Raw genomic sequence first — 18,356 nt, forward strand, 5'->3', positions numbered from 1 at the left:
ATTACAATTTCAACAACACATGTCTTTAAATGGAATGTCTTTAAGCTAAAAGTTTTAGCCAGATAGATGCCAAGCATATCTTCATATTGCTAATGCTGTGATTTAATACAGTTCCAGATACTCATAAGTAGGTTTATCTACATGTGGGAAGACCCAACTAGAGATTGATAGAGAAGAGGTATGTTAATTCCCAAGACACTGAAAGGGTCAATTGACCCCCACAGTTTCATAACACACAGGTTGAGAACAGCTGATAGAAGTAAAGTCAAGGCAGATTCATCAAGACATCAAAATCCAGCAATATCACTCCTGGATAAATACTCAAAATATTCTCTGCCATACTGTAAGGACAGTTGCTGAACTATATCCTTAGCATCTTTATTCATAATAGCCAGAAACTGGAAATGACCCAGATATCCTTCAACAGAAGAATGGATAAGGAAAATGTAGTTCATTTACACGTTGAAATACTTCTCAGCTTTAAAAACCAAGGACATCATGAAAATTGGAGACAAATGGATGGAACTAGAAAATACCAAACTGAATCAGGTTGTCCAGACCCAGAAAGACACACATGGTAGATACTTATTAGTGGCCATTAGCCATAAAATACATGCTACAATCCCTAGACCCAAGGAAGTTAAGTAGACAAGGAGTGCTCAAGGAACTATGCCTGAATCTCAATCTGAAGGGGAAAAAAAAATCATCATTGAAAAGAAATGTAATGAGCAAACTGGCTGGGGAAGGTAGTAGGGAAGAGACTGAATGAAGGGAGGGGACTGTAATCTAAAGTGAATAAATAAGGAGAATTAATGAAATAAAATAACATACTACATGCAAATAAAACTTAATTATAAAAGTACAATTCCAGCAACATGTTCTATATGAAATACTATAAAATTTTAACAGTCATTTTGGAGAGCTTTATTGGAAAGTTGAATAAAATCATTTTCTACACTAAAAAATTAAATGACACTAGTAAATTATGTATCCTTTCACAGACCTCCACTATTATAAGTCAAATATGTAGAATTACACTATTAGCAATATTGATGTGAGGGAAGACATTTCAGAAACTCAGAATTTTGAACGGATTTAGCTGTTTCATTAAGTCAGTGGTGTGTCAGTCTATTGCTGCCAACCTAGTGCTGAATTCATCCTACCCTGTCCTGCTTTCACTGCCAGATGCTGATATTATGATTTTCCTAAGTCAGTTTTCCTGAGTCAGAAACAAGGTTGTTATCTGGTTATTATCTTTGTTATTGTATGCCAAAGGATCTTGCAATATGAAGAACATAAAAGTCCTGTTGATAACTCAGTGGTTTATAAAGCTTGTGGCTTTTTAAGGTGTGAAAATAAGTAATGTATCTGGCATAGAATTAAAGAATGCAGTTACAAATCATGCTCACAAACATAGTGAACACATGTATGCTGAATTCAAATAGGTAAAGACAGAAGTGAAAAATAAACTAAAACTGGAGAGATGTCATACTAGCAACTGAGCAGCATAAATGAAAACTCTCTCACACACAAAAAGTGTAACCACATGCAAGAAGATTAAACAGTAAGAAATAATCTTACTCAGGGCTGAAATATAAGGAATCAATGAAACAAAGAGTTAGTTCTCTGCCAAAAATCAACAAGATCGACAAACCCTTATCCAAACTAACTAAAAGGTGGAGAGAATATCTAAATTAACTAAATTAGTAATGAAAATGAGGACATATTAAGAGTCAGAAAAATCTAGAGAATCACAAGATATTCCAAAGTGAAATCAACATCAGATAAACAAGTAGACTTATTTAACCACTACTGAAATAAATAAAAGCAGTCATTAATCATCTCCCAGCCACAAAAAGCCCTGGTCAGATGGTTTCAGAGCAGAACTAAACAACTTTCAAAGAAGAGTTAAAATTAATACTCCTTAAATTATTCCACAAAACTGAAATAGAAGGAATATCACCCAATTTATTTTATGAGGCTACAGTTAATCTAGCAACCAAATCATAAAAAGATGCAAATTAAAAAAGAAAATCACAGATCAAATTCCCTTGTGAATATACATGAAAAAATACTCATAAAATACTTTTTGCAAAGAGAATCCCAGAACAAGTGAAAAAGATTACCAAATATGAACAAGTAGACTTATTCTCAGAGACGAAGTGATCATTGAAAATATAAAAATTAGGGACCAGTCAGGAGCACACAGGCTGCAGAAGCTGCAGAGAAACTGAGACAGGGTCCTTCCTGCCTCCATCTGCATCCAGGAGATGGGGCTGTTCTGCAGCCCTCTGTGCACTGGTCTTGCCAGGAGAGAGATGGCCTCCCAGGAATACTGACACAGGCTTACAGACCCTCAGGAGGAACAAGCTCCAGCCAGATACAGCAAGCATATCTAACACCAAAGATTACCAGAAGGCAAAAGGCAAACACAAGAACTTTACCAACAGAAACCAAGACCACTTGGCATCAGCAGAACCCAGTACTCCCACCACAGCAAGTCCTGGATATACCAACACACTGGAAAAGCAAGGTTTGAATGTAAAATTATATCTCATGATGCCGATAGAGGATTTTAAGAAGGACATAAATAACTCCCTTACAGAAATACAGGAAAACACAGGTAAACAGTTAGAAGCCCTTAAAGGGAAAACACAAAAATACCTTAAAGAATTATAGGAGAACACAGGTAAACAGGTAGAAGTCCTTAAAGAAGAAACACAAAAATTCCCTTAAAGAATTACAGGAAAACACAACAAAACATGTGAACATATTGAACGAAACCATCCAAGATATAAAAATTGAAGTAAGAACAATAAATCACAAAGGGAGACAACTCTGGAGATAGAAAACTAGGAAATAAGTCAGGAGTCATAGTTGCAAGCATCACCAATAGAAAACAAGAGATAGAAGAGAGACTCTCAGGTGCAGAAGATACCATAGAAAACATTGACACAACAATCAAGGAAAATGCAAAATGCAAAAAGATCCTAACCCCAAACATCCAAGCAATCTAGGACACAATGAGAAAACCAAACCTAAGAATAATAGGTATAGAAGAGAGCAAATATTCCCAAATGAAAGGGCCAATAAATATCTTCAACAAAAATATAGAAGAAAATTTCCCTAACATAAAAAGATGTCCATAAACATACAAGAAGCCTTAAAAACTCCAAATAGTTTGGACCAGAAAAGAAATTCCTTCCTTCACATAGTAATCAAAACACCAAATGCAAAAAACAAAGAAAGAATATTAAAAGCAGTAAGGGAAAAAGGTCAAGTAACATATAAAGCCAGACTTATCAGAATTACACCAGATTTCTCGCCTGAGAGTATGAAAGCCTGAAGATCCTGTGCAGATGTCAAACATTCCCTAAGAAAACACAAATGCCAGCCTGGGCTACTATACCCAACAAAACTCTCAATTACCATAGATAGAGAAACCAAAGTATTCCATGACAAAAACAAATTTACACAATATCCTTCCAGAAATCTAGTACTTTAAAGCATAATAAATGGAAAACTCCAACACAAGGAGAGAAACTATACCCTAGAAAAATCAAGAAAGTAATCTGCCAACAAACCTAAAAGAAGATAGTCATATGAACAGAATTCTAACTCTAACAACAAAATTAACAGGAAGCAACAATTAGTTTTCCTTAACATCTCTTAATATCAATGAACTCAATTCCCCAATAAAAAGACATAGACAGATTGGTTACAGGACCCAACATTTTGCTGCATACAGGAAACCCACCTCAGTGGCAAAGATAGACACTACCTCAGAGTAAAAGGCTGGAAAACAATTTTCCAAGCAAAGTGTTCCAAGAAACAAGCTGGAGTAGCCATTCTAATATTAATAAAGCCAACTTTCAACCTAAAATTATCAAAAAAGATAAGAAGGGACACTTCATACTCATCAAAGGTAAAATCTACCAAGATGAACTCCCAATTCTCAACATCTATGCTCCAAATAAAAGGTGACCCACATTCATAAAAGAAACTTTACTAAAGTTCAAAGCACACAATTGCACCTCACACAATAATAGTGTGAGACTTCAACACACCATTTTCAGCAATAGACAGATCATGGAAACAGAAACTAAACAGAGACACAGTGAAACTAACAAAAGTCATGAACCAAATGGATTTCACAGATTTTTATAGAATATTTTATCCTAAAACAAAAGAATATACCTTCTTTGTAGCACCTCATGGTACCTTTTCCAAAATTGTAGAAGAATGCAAATTGATCCATTCTTATCTCCCTATATAAAGCTCAAGTTCAAGTGGATCAAGGGCCTCCACATAAAACCAGATACTCTGAAACTAATAGAAAAGAAAGTAAGGAAGCATCTCCAGCACATAGGCACAGGGGAAATTTTACTGAACAGCGCACAAATAGCTTATGCTCTAAGATCAAGAATTGACAAATGGGACTTCATAAAATTGCAAAGCTTCTGTAAGGCAAAGGACACTGTCAATAGGACAAAATGGCAACCAATAGATTGGGAAAAGATCTTTACTAACCTTACATGCGATAGAGGGCTAATATCCAATATATACAAAAAAAAAAAACCCCTCAAGAAGTTACACTTCATAGAATCAAATAATCCTATTAAAAATTGGGTGCAGAGTTAAACAAAGAATTCTCAACCAAGGAATATCAAATGGCTGAGAAGCTCCTAAGGAAATGTTCAACAACCCTTGTCATCAGATAAATGCAAATCAAAACGACCCTGAGATTCCACCTCACACCATTAAGAATGGCTAAGATCAAAAACTCAGGTGACAGCAGATGCTGTCAAGTATGTGGGGTTGCAAGCAGGTACAACCACTCTGGAAATCAGTTTGGCCGTTCCTCGGAAAATTGGACATAGTATTACCTGAGGACCCAGCTATACCACTCCTGGGCATATACATAGAAGATGCTTCAACATGTAATAAGGACACATGCTCCACTCTGTTCATAGCAGCCTTACTTATAATATCCAGAAGTTAGAAAGAACCCAGATGTTCTTCAACAGAGGAATGGATACAGAAAAGGTGGTACATTTACACAACGGAGTACTACTCAGCTATTAAAAACAATGATTCATGGAGTTATTAGGCAAATGGATGGAACTAGAAAATATCATTCTGACTGAGGTAAACCAATAATAAAAGAACACACATGGTATGTACTCACTGATGAGTGGATATTAGCCCAGAAGTTCGGAATACCCAAGATACAATTAACAGACCACATGAAGTTCATGAAGAAAGAAGACCACAGTTTGGATACTTCAGTCCTTCTTAGAAGTGGGAACAGAATACTCGTTGACAGAAATACAGAGACAAAGTTTGGAGCAAAGACTGAAAGAAAGGCCATCCAGTGACTGTCCCACCTGGGGATCCATCCCATATATCGTTACCAAACCCAGACACTATTGTGGATGTCAACAAGAGCTTACTGACAGGAGCCTAATATAGCTCTCTCCTGAGAGGCTCTGCCAGTGCCTGACAAATACAGAAGTGGGTGTTCACAGCCATCCATTGGACTGAGCACAGGGTCCCCAGTGGAGAAGCTAGAGAAAGGACACAAGGAACTGAAGGGTTCTGCAGTTCTGTAGGAGGAACAATATGAACCAACCTTTTCCTCCAGAGCTCCCAGAGACTAAACCACCAACCAAAGGATACACATGGAGGGACCCATGGCTCCAGCTGCATATGTAGCAGAGGATGGCCTTTTAGGACCATCAGCAAGAGGAGAGGCCCTTCTTGTGAAAGCCTGAGGCCCCAATGTAGGGGAATGCCAGGACAGGGAAGTGGGATTAGGTGGGTCAGTGAGCAGTGGGGGGAATGGGCTAGGGAGGTTTTCAGAGTGGAAATGTGGAAAGGGATAAAATTTGCAATGTAAGTAAATAAACATCTAATAAAAAATTTAAAAGTATAAAAAATTAATAAATATAACTCACCATACTACAATCTGGAAAAAAAAAAAGACATGGTCATCTCATTACCTGCAGAAATGGCCTTTGACAAAATTGAGCATTCCTTCTCTGTAAAAGTCCTGTACAGATAAATGATATGAGGGAAATACCTAAACACAATATAGGCAGCTTACATCAAGCCTAGATCGACGATCAAGTTAAATGGAAAGAAACTCAAAGCAATTCCACTAAAATTAGGAACAAACTGAGGACATCCACTCACTCCATATCTATTTAATAAAATAATTGAAGTGTTTTCTAGAGCAGTAAGATGATATTAAGATATTAAGATATTAAGAAGTTACAAATCACATTTGAAAGGAAGAAGTCAAAATACCCTTATTTCTAAATGAAATGATAATATACATGTGACATAAAATTTTCTATCAGGGAAATTATATAACCCATAAGCCCTTTCCCCAAAATAGCTGAGTACAAAATTAATGCACAAAATCCAATAGACTTACTATACTTGAAAAACAGACTAAGGGAATAAATCAGAAAAATCATATCACAATAGCTTAAAAATATAAAGTATGTTGGTATTAACTTCATGCTGTTGAGGTTTAGTGTTTTGTTTATATTATAATGCTAAATAGTCGGCCCAAGACCTCATTGCCTCTATGGATCAGAGAGTCTGCAGTTACCCAAGTGAAGCTCTGAAACCTTGCTGCCAAGTTATCCCTGACTGGAGAATAAAGGTGCCTAAGCCAATAGCTGGGCAGAAGAGAGATAGGCTTGGTGGGTGGGGAGGGGAGGGGAATCAGAGAAGAAGCATGGTAAAAAAAAGAAGGTGGAGGCTGAGGAAGACATCATGGGTATTAGAAGTCTTAGAATAGTGGGTATATTGGCTGGCTAATTGGAGTTAAAAGCATACAAGAGGAAACATGGCAAAATAAAATGGGATTAATAGCTGGGAAATAGGCATTATCACAGCATATAGGACAGATATTTTCCCAGCTCTAGTGTTGATACATGCTTATTATATTATATTATATTATAAAAATTGTATATGCCTTTTATCTGGGAACTGACGAATTAGAGGCCAGGTAGGAATCACGATTGGGATTAAATATTTTGCCCAACACTGCAGAAGCAAGTCAAAGACTTGAATAGTAGCAAGTCTTTGAAGAAAAAAATTGAAGATATTAGAATGTAAAATGATCTCCCGTGCTCATGGATCAGGAAGATTAACATAGTAAAACTGGCTATCCCACCAAAAGGAATCTACACATTCAATGCATTCCTTAGCCAAATTTCAGCTTATATATTACAGACAAGAGTGATGAAGTGATGTGCCAGGCACTAATACCCATTTCCTTAAAAACTCATGCATTTCTATGCCCATTTTCTTTACCATCCTGATCCTGAACATGAATTCCTCATGCCTGGAATTTTACCTATTGTAAACTCATGACAGCATTTTATTTTTCTTGGCTATCAAAATTCTGTTGTGCTTTCACTATATTTTCACTTACACAAACTGGGTCTTGTGCTGATCTTTCCAATCATATTATAGTTTTTAGACTACAGGGAAATATTCTTGGAAAGCATTTGCATTATCTACTTTCTTTGCTATTGTAGACACAACAAGGTTCCTGGAGTTTAACTTTATCCATGCTTTCCACCTGCCCTCTTGTACTGCTTGCTCTTTCTACAGAGTGACCTTTGTCCCTGGAGCTCCCCAGAGAGCTTGCACAGCTCCCCTCTCATCATTCTCAGTTCCATTCCCCCTCCCCCATTTTTTTTTTAAATCTACATTAACATTAGTCCTTCTTGTGTTTTATGTATGTTTTGAGACAGGTTTTGGGAGGGAGCTAACCTTTTTTACTTATTTTTAGCATTATGTATTTGAAATGGAACAAAAGAAGTCGGAACTCAGGCTGTTGGTTGTGTTTTTAGCCCAGGAGGCTTGTATTCCAAATATAAGAAGTGAGGCTGCCTATCGATTATTTGAGGGTTTAAGAGCTCACTATCACACATCAGGGTAGAACATCCTACCACATTCAGTTCTGGCCTGGCTGGCAGAAAGCTTGGGAAGGAGGTGGGGGGGAGGGGAGGCTGTGCAGAGCAGGTCCAGGGCAGCCCGGCAGGTGGTGGTGTATGGCAGGCAGCCTGAGACTGAGTGGGAAGGACCCAATTCCCTGGAGCCGGTTGAGGATAAGATAAGGGACCAGATCAAGAGAGTGGCAGCAGAAAAAAACAAAAACAAAAAACAAACAAACAAACAAAAGGGTGAGTGGATAGTACAAAAATAATTAAGAAAGAGAAAACGCCTGGAAAGGGGAACCACGTGGCCGGACCCGGGCTGTGGTGGGCGGGTCTAGGAGGGGCTCCAAAGGTCCAGGCCAGAGTGACAGGAAAATCCACCATTCCCCTTGCTCAGTGAGTGGTCCCTAAACCCTAAACTAGAGGTACTAGTTCTCTCTGGATCGGAAAAGTCACCTCAGATGCAGTTCCCTGGTTGTGGCCCTGGGAGAGACAGCCATCAGCAGCACAGCTGCAGGAATATAAGCCCGGGGACCCTGGAACCTCCCAGGTCAGAGGAGTTGAGGGGCTGGGAAACGGGCGGGATCGGTACAGGGCGGGTGTTTTCCCCAGCTGCTCTTAAGGACGCGCTCTCACAATTCTGTTGTGGATATCCTACCATTGTCGGGAAGTTGGAATCCTAAAAACTGGGGTTTATCGTGTTTTGTGGGTTTTGTTTTGTTATTTTTTGTCGTCCCACCCCCCATTTATCCTACACTTCCGGAACATTCAGTCATAAAATAACTGGTAAAAAAAAAAAAAAAAAATCTGGTAGAGCAGTTGCATTATCTGCTGTTTGCTATTGTATGCAAATCTCCTGGAACGTTAATTCATTCATGTCTTCTAATTCCCTTCTTTTACTAATTGCTTATTCAACAAAATTGCCTTTGGTCTTGGTTAAGAGGAATCCACAGACATACTTTTGTATATAATAATTATATGAGGAAACTACAGAGTTTATTTTATTTTATTTTTTATTTTATTTTTTTAGCATTAATTCAAGATATATTTATTAAATGGTTTCTTTACATTTTCAGGATTATCATCATATTTGAAGCGAACATGGCTAGCAGCTTGATATTTTGTATACTAATGAGAAGCCCAAGATTGTTATGCTGAGATTCTGTTTTCTTTTTTTTTTTTATTATTACATATTTTCCTCAATTACATTTCCAATGCTATCCCAAAAGTCCCCCATACCGCCCCCCTTATTTTATTTTATTTTATTTTATTTTATTTTATTTTATTTTATTTTGAGACAGGGTTTCTCTGTGTAGACTTGGAACTCACTCTGTAGACCAGGCTGGCCTCGAACTCAGAAATTGACTTGCCTCTGCCTCCCAAGTACTGGGATTATTATTATAATATATAGTTATTGAGAAGACCTATCAAGCATGAGCCTGCTGGCAGATTTAAAAGACTGGCAACAGTTCTAGGGAGTTTTGAATGATTGTTTTGTAACCACGATTTTTATGAGAGACTAAAAGTTTATTGCCTCCACTCAAGTCAGGCTACTGGTTCAGAAAGAAGGTAGAGGACAGTTAGACAATGTCAGGGAGTCACTTGGATCGAGAGGTGTCAGTTTTTTTCCCAAACTGTAGATGACCCTTTAAAGGCACAAACCGAAGGTAAAGCAAATTAAAAAAAAAAAAAAAAAAAAAAAGGAGATGATTGGTCCTTGGGTCAGAGGAAAATGCTGCTGCTTTGGTGGGAGATGCTCCAAGTTTCCCACATTCCACCAGTTCCTGTTCAGGTGCGAGATGTGGGTCTCCAATGCCAGTGGAGCTGAAGTAGCAAGCAGAGTTTGAATGGTTGTATGTTCTAAAGACCTCTGGGAGTAAACTTTAGTTGTTTAGTCAGTTGTATAACTTATTAAGAGGGCTGTCAAATGTGAGCCATCTCATGGATATTTACACCTTTAATTTGCAGAATTCTAATTCTTAATTAAGCAGCACACTTGCTTTTCTGACATTTTCCCATATTGCCTCATTGAAAAATCTCCTCTGTACTTGAACTGTAGACTTTCTGATGAAATGTATTGAGTCTGTTCTGATTAGAGGGAAACACTTCCAGCTGTCCTTTTGTATTCTTAGGTTCAGTTTGTGCCTCATTACGTTCATTGTGCTGAGGTATATGCCTCTTGCTCTCCATTCTTCAAAGTTTGTACATCAAGCAAATGTGATACTCAGCCACAAGCCTTTCAAGGATCTGTTGACAAGGTCATGTTTCTTCTGACTTACAGAAGTGTGTCTTACATTTGGTGTTTTAGATTGAGTCATTCATTGGTGCTGAAAGAGTTTTACATTCTTGGCATTAAGTAAGCGTAAATTCTCTTCCCATGTGATTTAGAGACAATCTCTTCGTCTGTGACCATCCTGGCAACTTGTCTGTGATTTGTTTTCTTTGCGTATATTTGTTTGGGCCAAACGGTTTTGGGTATTGCGGTAAAGCTAGGTTTGTATGATGACTTTTCTTGGTGTTTGATACACCCTTCTTCTTGTGCTATTAGTATAAGATTTGTTTAAGAGAAAGGAAAGTTCTGTGCTAAATCTGCCTGTTCCTCAGACATTACTAGAGCAAATGCTTCCTGCTTCAGTCTCAGCTCTGCTTAAAGCCTTTTCTAGGTTTGTAACTTAGAAGGTTGAATTGTTCACTCGTTTTTAAGAGCTTGCTTTTCTCTTCAATTCTCTCTCTCTCTCTCTCTCTCTCTCTCTCTGTGTGTGTGTGTGTGTGTGTGTGTGTGTGTGTGTGTGTATGCACGCACACGCATGTGTGTATGACTTCCCACAGCATTTCATAAGATATCATTAATGCCACTTAACATTCATTACAGTGTTCCTTATTCAGTTCTAATTATCTTAATTAAGGACTTATATTTTTTGTTTGAAATGGTTCTTGAAATAAATGTTGCCCATTGCATTGGAATGTTCTCTGACACAGGCTGAAAGCAGTACCAGGTTATACCTTGAAGATAACTAGATAAAGGAAGTGTGAGTGTTTGTCCATGTAACTGTTAAGAGTCAGTGGCCTACTATGATCTGTTAACCTTTGGCCAGGGTTGCAGTGAATTTTACATACCTTGTTCTCTGGAGTTGACCAAAAATTTAATCAGAAAGCATTTCATTATATTGAAAACTGTTTTCACACTACTTCAGTGTTTTTGGAACCCAGGGAAGCACCCACCAAGTTCTGATCCAAGAAAAACTTTTTTGTGCAAGGCTGAAACAAAGGATCAGACAATGTATGTGTACAGTTTGTTCAGTAAAGCAGAGTGTTTTATATACTTTCACCCCTGCTTTTAAACCTTCCTTACATTCTAGAAATCCAAAGTCATATAGACTCTATCTTAAATATGTGTAATCCAGTTTACTGGAAAATCTCATATGTAGAAAGTTTTTTCTCATGAACAAAATATGCCAGATGTCATTTATCATATTCAGTATATCAATTACAGTTAAGGCAAAGAGGGGAACCACAAGAGTGCTGACCAACCTATTACAGTACTTCCCTGGTACCTGTCGTGGTCTAATGCTACATCAGTTTACAGATATACCATACCAGGCAGCCTGACTGTGTGGTACTGGGGGGTCCACATTTGGCTAAGAGGCATTGATCCCTCTTCTCCCTCTCTATCTTGCACAGCATCTTTTTTCTCTAGAGATGGAATGAACAAGGCATGTTTGATATTCAAAAAGACTATGGTAAGTCTTAGTAGTCTACTGTGTATTCACTCTCATTTTGGTGTTATATAAAACATCAAGTGATTAAGAGCTTGGGATTTATGGCTTATTTCAAGGATTATCAGATCTGACCTTTCTCATGGAATTTTTATAATTTTTGAAGTTGGGAATTATATTTCTTATAATTTGGAATAGGTTGTTCTCTAATATCTACTTACCCTTTTGAACTGAGACTTTTCTCTTTCCTTCTTAACCTGGGTAAGAATTGGTCCACTGTCCTCAGTTATTGTGGATATAGTGGACACCTATGTCTCTTTACTGAGAAGATTGGTATCATTCCAGTTGTCCTTATTTTGTAAATGTTAAGATTTGGCATTCTAGCTTCTTATTAGGTATGTTCCTCCTATTCTGAGATTTTGGAAATATTGATAGTGAGCAAATGTTAAATTTTTCCAAAGGCCTTTTATGGATGGATGCATATGAGTATGTTTCTTGTGTCAGTCTCTAGATATTTTCTGTCTTACATTGATATATCTATAATTATTGGAATAATCTTGTATACCTTAGTTGTAAAGGCTGGTGTGATTAGTACATTTGTGGTTTCTGCAAAGGACCAAAGGGATTTTTTTTCTGTTTGCAAGTTTGCACTCCCAGCAGGAGTTCAAATAAGAGTGTATTTGTCACTGGGCAGTGGTGGCACACACTTTTAATCCCAGCACTAGGGAGGCAGAGGCAGGCAGATTTCTGAGTTTGAGGCCAACACAAACACAAACACACACACACACACACACACAGATATAGATATAGATATAGATATAGATATAGATATAGATATAGATATAGATAGATAGATAGATTTAGAGAGAGAGAGAGAGAGGAAGAGAGAGAGAGAGAGAGTGAGACAGAGACATAGAACATTTGCAACATTTCTGCATTAGGAATAGGCACAGATTCCATCCACGGGCCTTTAATACTATAGTCATTGATATTTGGCTACTGTCCATTGCAGTCTATGTATTTCTTTGTGGGCTGACCTCAGTTCAAACCAGAAGGGCTTCTGTTATGTACAAAATAGTCTTGGCAATATTACACTAGTGGGCATACATTATCTGAGAGGATGGTATTGCAACACAAGGGGTCATCATCTTGTTTTTCTTGCCCAGCAGCCTACAAAGCTCTTTGAGTGTTTTAATGCTACATTAGTGCCTCCAAATCAGTTTTTAGAATCAACAAGTGGTCTCCATACTTCTCAAGATACTGCTGTATCATTTTCCAGGTGGGTCTGCCATGTATAGATCCATCCACTTAAGAGTACCAGGAACTGCATTAAAAGGTCACACAATTAGAAATGTGTAGATCCCCTGGCTTAGAACATTTATCATGGGGATATTCCATTAACAACATATGTGAACTAAATTGTAATATTTTACCTATGAATGCATTTGTGTCGATTTCAAGTCATCAGTATTCTCACACAAACATTTGTATGAAACTTAGAAACCAGGTCTATGTTGAACAGAGCAGTAAACTATAAAATTCATCTTGCCTCAGGAATAATGTAAAATGTTCTTAGATGATGATAAAAGTGGATGTAACTAGATCTGGTGAAAATTTATCATTTTAAGTAAAATCACATTTGATAGATACAGTATATTCTGTACTCCAATTCAACAGGACACACATGGAAAATAGATATCCTTATCTATCAGGTAGAATGAATTACTGTAAAGGGTCAGATATTGTATTCTAGTGTAATGACTAATGAAACTCCATTTTATGCTAGGCATTCAATTTGATACCCATTAGCCATTTGTCAGTGACTCCAGTCCCTGGAAGATAAGTTCACACTAATATCCCTGAGTAGTTAATATTTTGCAGGAGGTAATCATGTATTCTATATTTGTGCCTCATACCTGCTGAAGGTAGAAAAATACCTCAGATTGTAGTTATTTTCCTTGCCACACTAAATATATCATTACATGTTCTTTTATCTGTAGGAATGTTGACAAGATCCCTGATATCATTTTGGTTTGGGGGCGGGGGACATCTTCTTATATAGTTTGGCATTGTCCACAAAGAGTTTTATTAATATTGGCTTTGAATTTTTGACACCTTTATGTGAAATTTTGTCACAAATTCTAGTCTTTATTCTTGAGACAGAAACTCAGAGAAGAGCAACAAGAAGAATGACTGCTTCCCTGGTAAATGTGTCCGAGGTCAGTCCCATGTCCACATTTCTTTGAAAATTGTATTTCTTATTGAACCCATTAAAAACTTTAATTATCTGCATCTGGTAATGTTAGCTCAAGGGTTTATGTTCTATGATTTATCTTCAGTTTCATTTCTGATAATCAAAATTACCATAGCACAGCCTTGTCCCATTATATTTTCCCTCTTTATTATAATATGAAGGCATACATTTCCTTAGACTTAACATGCAATTCTAGAAGGGAATCTATTGTAAATGACACCCAAAGGATACATTTTGTCTAATTTCAATATCGAATAGAAATGTGTCCTTTTATATTAGTGAAGAAGAAAGGTCTTATGTGCCATATAAATAGCATTTCAGGAATGATCAGGTTTTCAGAAACAAGTTTATGAATGTGGATCTACATATACATGGACACCTACATCAATGAGTAATATATGGAAGACTAGAATTTATGAAAGAGTAGAGCTAGAATTCTGCATTTCATGTTTTCCCTCTTATTTTCTAGAACATTTGCAGGATTGTTCCTAGGCCTCAGAATGTCAACTGAGAATGTTAGAAGAAAAGAGAAAACTGCAGTCAGAGAAAACTGCACAAAAGATTGATCAAGTGTCCATATTTGAGCAAGGTTGACATTGTAGAATTTTGAAGCATAGTTTTACTCGTCATAACTTGACCATTTGTGGTATGATACTTGGATTTTGTTTAATTCATCAAGGTCTATTCCTGCACCTAGACCTCAAATGTGAGCAATATATGTTTTAAAAGTTTACTGATGAAGAGACTATTATGTTATCCTGTTTCACAGACATAGAAAATAAACAGCATCTTTTATTAAAAGTAAATTTCAGTTTTGTTTTATATATGTTGGTACATTTTACTGACTCTATGCATATGTGCTTTGTATTCTTCCTGCATGTTGAGATAAGAAGAGAGCTTTAGATCTCACAGAATTGGGATTCAAATTCCATTGTGTACTGCCATGATGGTGCTGGCAAACAATGACATATTAGAGGACTTTAAAAGACATTAAAATATTCAAACTGCAAACAAAATTTTCAAATATAATGATGGTGGTAAATCCTTTGTCTATTTCTCAGTTTTAGAGAACATCAGCAAAGTCCTAAAGAGCAGAAACATGAATATGTACACCATAGTAAGTCCTTCTGTATATTATCTATAGAAAATGCATAACTTCTAACACACCTCTATGGCCCTTCTAGAAAACTTTTGTACTTGAATATTTGCCATGACTCATCCATATCACAAATTATTCTTTAGGTCTTTCTTAACTGGGAAAACATTTTTGTCCAACATCACATGGTAAATTGGTAATTTTCTATTACAGGGAGTGTTAACATTCAAGGATGTGGCTGTGGAGTTCTCAGTGGAGGAATGGGAATACCTCAGCTGTTCTCAGAAGTCATTGTATATAGATGTCATGATGGAGAATTACAATAATCTATCCTTTGTGGGTGAGATTACTCTTCTTGTAGAACTCCAAATTAGTCCTTTCAATTTACATATCTTTGTAGAAGGAAATTCTCAGAAATGTCTATAGACTCCCAGACTAAAGAGAATTCTGGTAACCAACGTAACATTTTCAGGGTGTTTCCTTTACATTTCTTTGTATTTTCAGGACTAATAACCAGTATTGTATTCTGTGTAGTCTCTTTCTAACCCTTTTCAATCAATACATCAAAATTCAAAGGATAGTGCATATTCATAGAAGTGAAATATATTTTTGTAAATATAATAAGTTGAATTTTAAATCTTTACCATTGCATTAAACTGTTCACTCATTTCAGAATTTTAAAATGTAGAAGGTTTCAAATAGAGAAGGATCTGGTTATATGAGAGTTTTTTTAGTTATTTATTTACACTTTGACATATGCTCTCTATTGTTAGTACTGTTACAGAATAATTTTTTCCTAGCACTTTGGATGTAGAAGCTAGAGTATATGGTGAGCTCCATGTCAATTTGAGTTAAATAATGAATTCCTAGCTGACCTTGTTTATATAATCCTTCAAATAGTTCCGATCTTAAAGTTCTTTACTGCTTAATCACCTCTTTTTCCTACCTTTTGCAAGAGACAGAGTTTAAGTTAGATTTAGAAGGCTCTTAATTTCCATTCATTTGATATAGACCAAAATTGAGGTTTTTCTGAGCATCCATTTAGTGATTGTGAGACAGAAAAGACCTCATTCCTTGAGAATGGCTAATTTACCTTTCTTCATAAAATTTGAGAAACAAAGGTTATTGAATCTCTTACACATGCATTAATCCCCATTCCCTAATTAATTTTTTTCTAGAGAATACATGCATTAAATCACTCTGACTTTCTTTTCTTTTTTTTTTTTTTAGAGAATCACCATAAATGTAAGAAAGTCTTGGATCAAGGCATGAATCATATTGTCCACGAGCATGTGGATATCTATGAAAAGTCATATAAATGTAACGAGCTTGTCAAAATGATTCATGAACCATCTCATGGTACACATTTTAAAACTGAACATAAAGATGCATCTGTTAAAACATCAAACCTAAACCGACAAAAAATTGGGAAGACTGGAGATGAATCTTGCAAATTTAAAGACTGTGTAATCTGTTTGAATGTGTGTTCAAGCATTAGACAGAATCAAAGAATCCACATAGGAGAGAAAGAACTGAACACTACACAGTGTGAAAAACTCTATGACTCTAAACATAATCTCATGCTGAGACAAACTAACAGTACTGGAAAGAAACTACAGAATTTTAGGAAATGTGGGAATTGTTTCAAGATCTACTCAAGCCTCAGTAGACATCAGATAGCTCATAATAGAGAGACATCCTGTAAATGTACAAAATGTACTACATCCTTTCTACATTTGTCACAGCTCAAACTACATTACAAAATTCATTACAGACAATATCCTTACAAATGTACAGAATGTGGTAAGTGCTTTTATCATACATCAGGTTTCGAAAGACATTACAGGATCTACCCTGAAGCAAACACTTACAAAGGCAGTAATTGTGACAAATCCTTTATCTACTACTCAGGTCTCAGAAAACATCAGAAAATTCTTGGAGGAGAGAGACCCTATGAATGTAATCAAGGACTTATATCATCCTGTACATTCTTTCAACCTGTATATTATTGTAGACCATATACAGGAGAGAATCCTTACAAATGTAGTGAATGTGAGAAATGCTTTACCCGGAAATACCATCTTATGGTTCATCAGAGAATTCATACAGGAGAAAAACCTTACAAATGTAGTGAATGTGAGAAATTCTTTACCCGGAAATACCATCTTACAGTTCATCAAAGAATTCATACTGTAAGGAAACCTTTCAAATGTAGTGAATGTGGCATGTCTTTTACCAAGAAATACAATCTTAGAAGTCATTCAAGATTTCATACAGGAGAAAAACCTTACCAATGTAGTGAATGTGACAAAGGCTTTACCTACAAAGGTGCTCTTAGAAGACATCAGAGAATTCATACAGGTGAGAAACCTTACAAATGTAATGAATGTGCCAAATGCTTTTCTGAGAAAGGCAAACTTACAAGTCATCAAATAATCCATATAGGAGAGAAACCTTACAAATGTAGTGAATGTGAGAAAAGTTTCACCCGGAAATACCATCTTACAGTTCATCAGAGAATTCATACAGGAGAGAAACCTTACAAATGTAGTGAATGTGAGAAATTCTTTACCCGGAAATACCATCTTACAGTTCATCAGAGAAGTCATACAGGAGAGAAACCTTACAAATGTAGTGAATGTGAAAAATTCTTTACCCGGAAATACCATCTTACAGTTCATCAGAGAATTCATACAGCAGAGAATCCTTATAAATGTAGTGAATGTGACAAAGGCTTTACCTACAAAGGTGCTCTTATAAGACATCAGAGAATTCATACAGGTGAGAAACCTTACAAATGAATGTGCCAAATGCTTTACTGAGAAAGGCAAACTTAGAAGTCATCAAACAATCCATACAGGAGAGAAACCTTACAAATGTAGTGAATGTGACAAATCTGTTAGCCAGAAATAATATCTTATGATTCATGAAAGAATTCAGACAGGAGAGAAACCTTCCAAATGTAGTGACTGTGACAAATGCTTTTCCAGTAAATGCTTTCTTAGAAATCATCAGAAAAATCATACAGGAGAGAAACATGACAGATGAGGTGAATGGGACAAATGTTTTACCTAGAAATCCTGTCTTAGATGTCATCAAAGAATTCATACAGGAGAGAAACATTTCTCGGAGATACAAGCAGTTGTTAGAACAGTTATTGCAAAGGAATTGTAAATAAAGGGACAGAAAATGCTATATCTGAATCCTATTTATATTTTAATTTGGGGCCTGCTCCCAAAGCAAACCTGTCTGCTTTGTAAACAAGAGACCTAGTGGTTTTATCTAATAAATTAACCATTAAACTAACACAGTACTGGACTACCTTGATT

General features: G+C 36.5%; 1 protein-coding gene across 1 annotated transcript; it reads left to right on the plus strand.

Annotated features, from left to right (window-relative positions):
- The first annotated feature begins 13,866 nt into the window (after positions 1-13,866).
- LOC110312718 (zinc finger protein 501-like) lies at positions 13,867-18,075 on the plus strand. The gene is given in 5 exon segments (XM_029471558.1): positions 13,867-13,896; positions 15,241-15,367; positions 16,258-16,623; positions 17,047-17,824; positions 17,826-18,075. Coding segments are annotated over 5 exon segments (1,551 nt in total).
- The last annotated feature ends 281 nt before the right edge of the window (positions 18,076-18,356 follow it).

This window comes from Mus caroli, chromosome 17 (genome assembly GCF_900094665.2).
Source record: "Mus caroli chromosome 17, CAROLI_EIJ_v1.1, whole genome shotgun sequence".
NCBI lineage: Eukaryota > Metazoa > Chordata > Mammalia > Rodentia > Muridae > Mus > Mus caroli.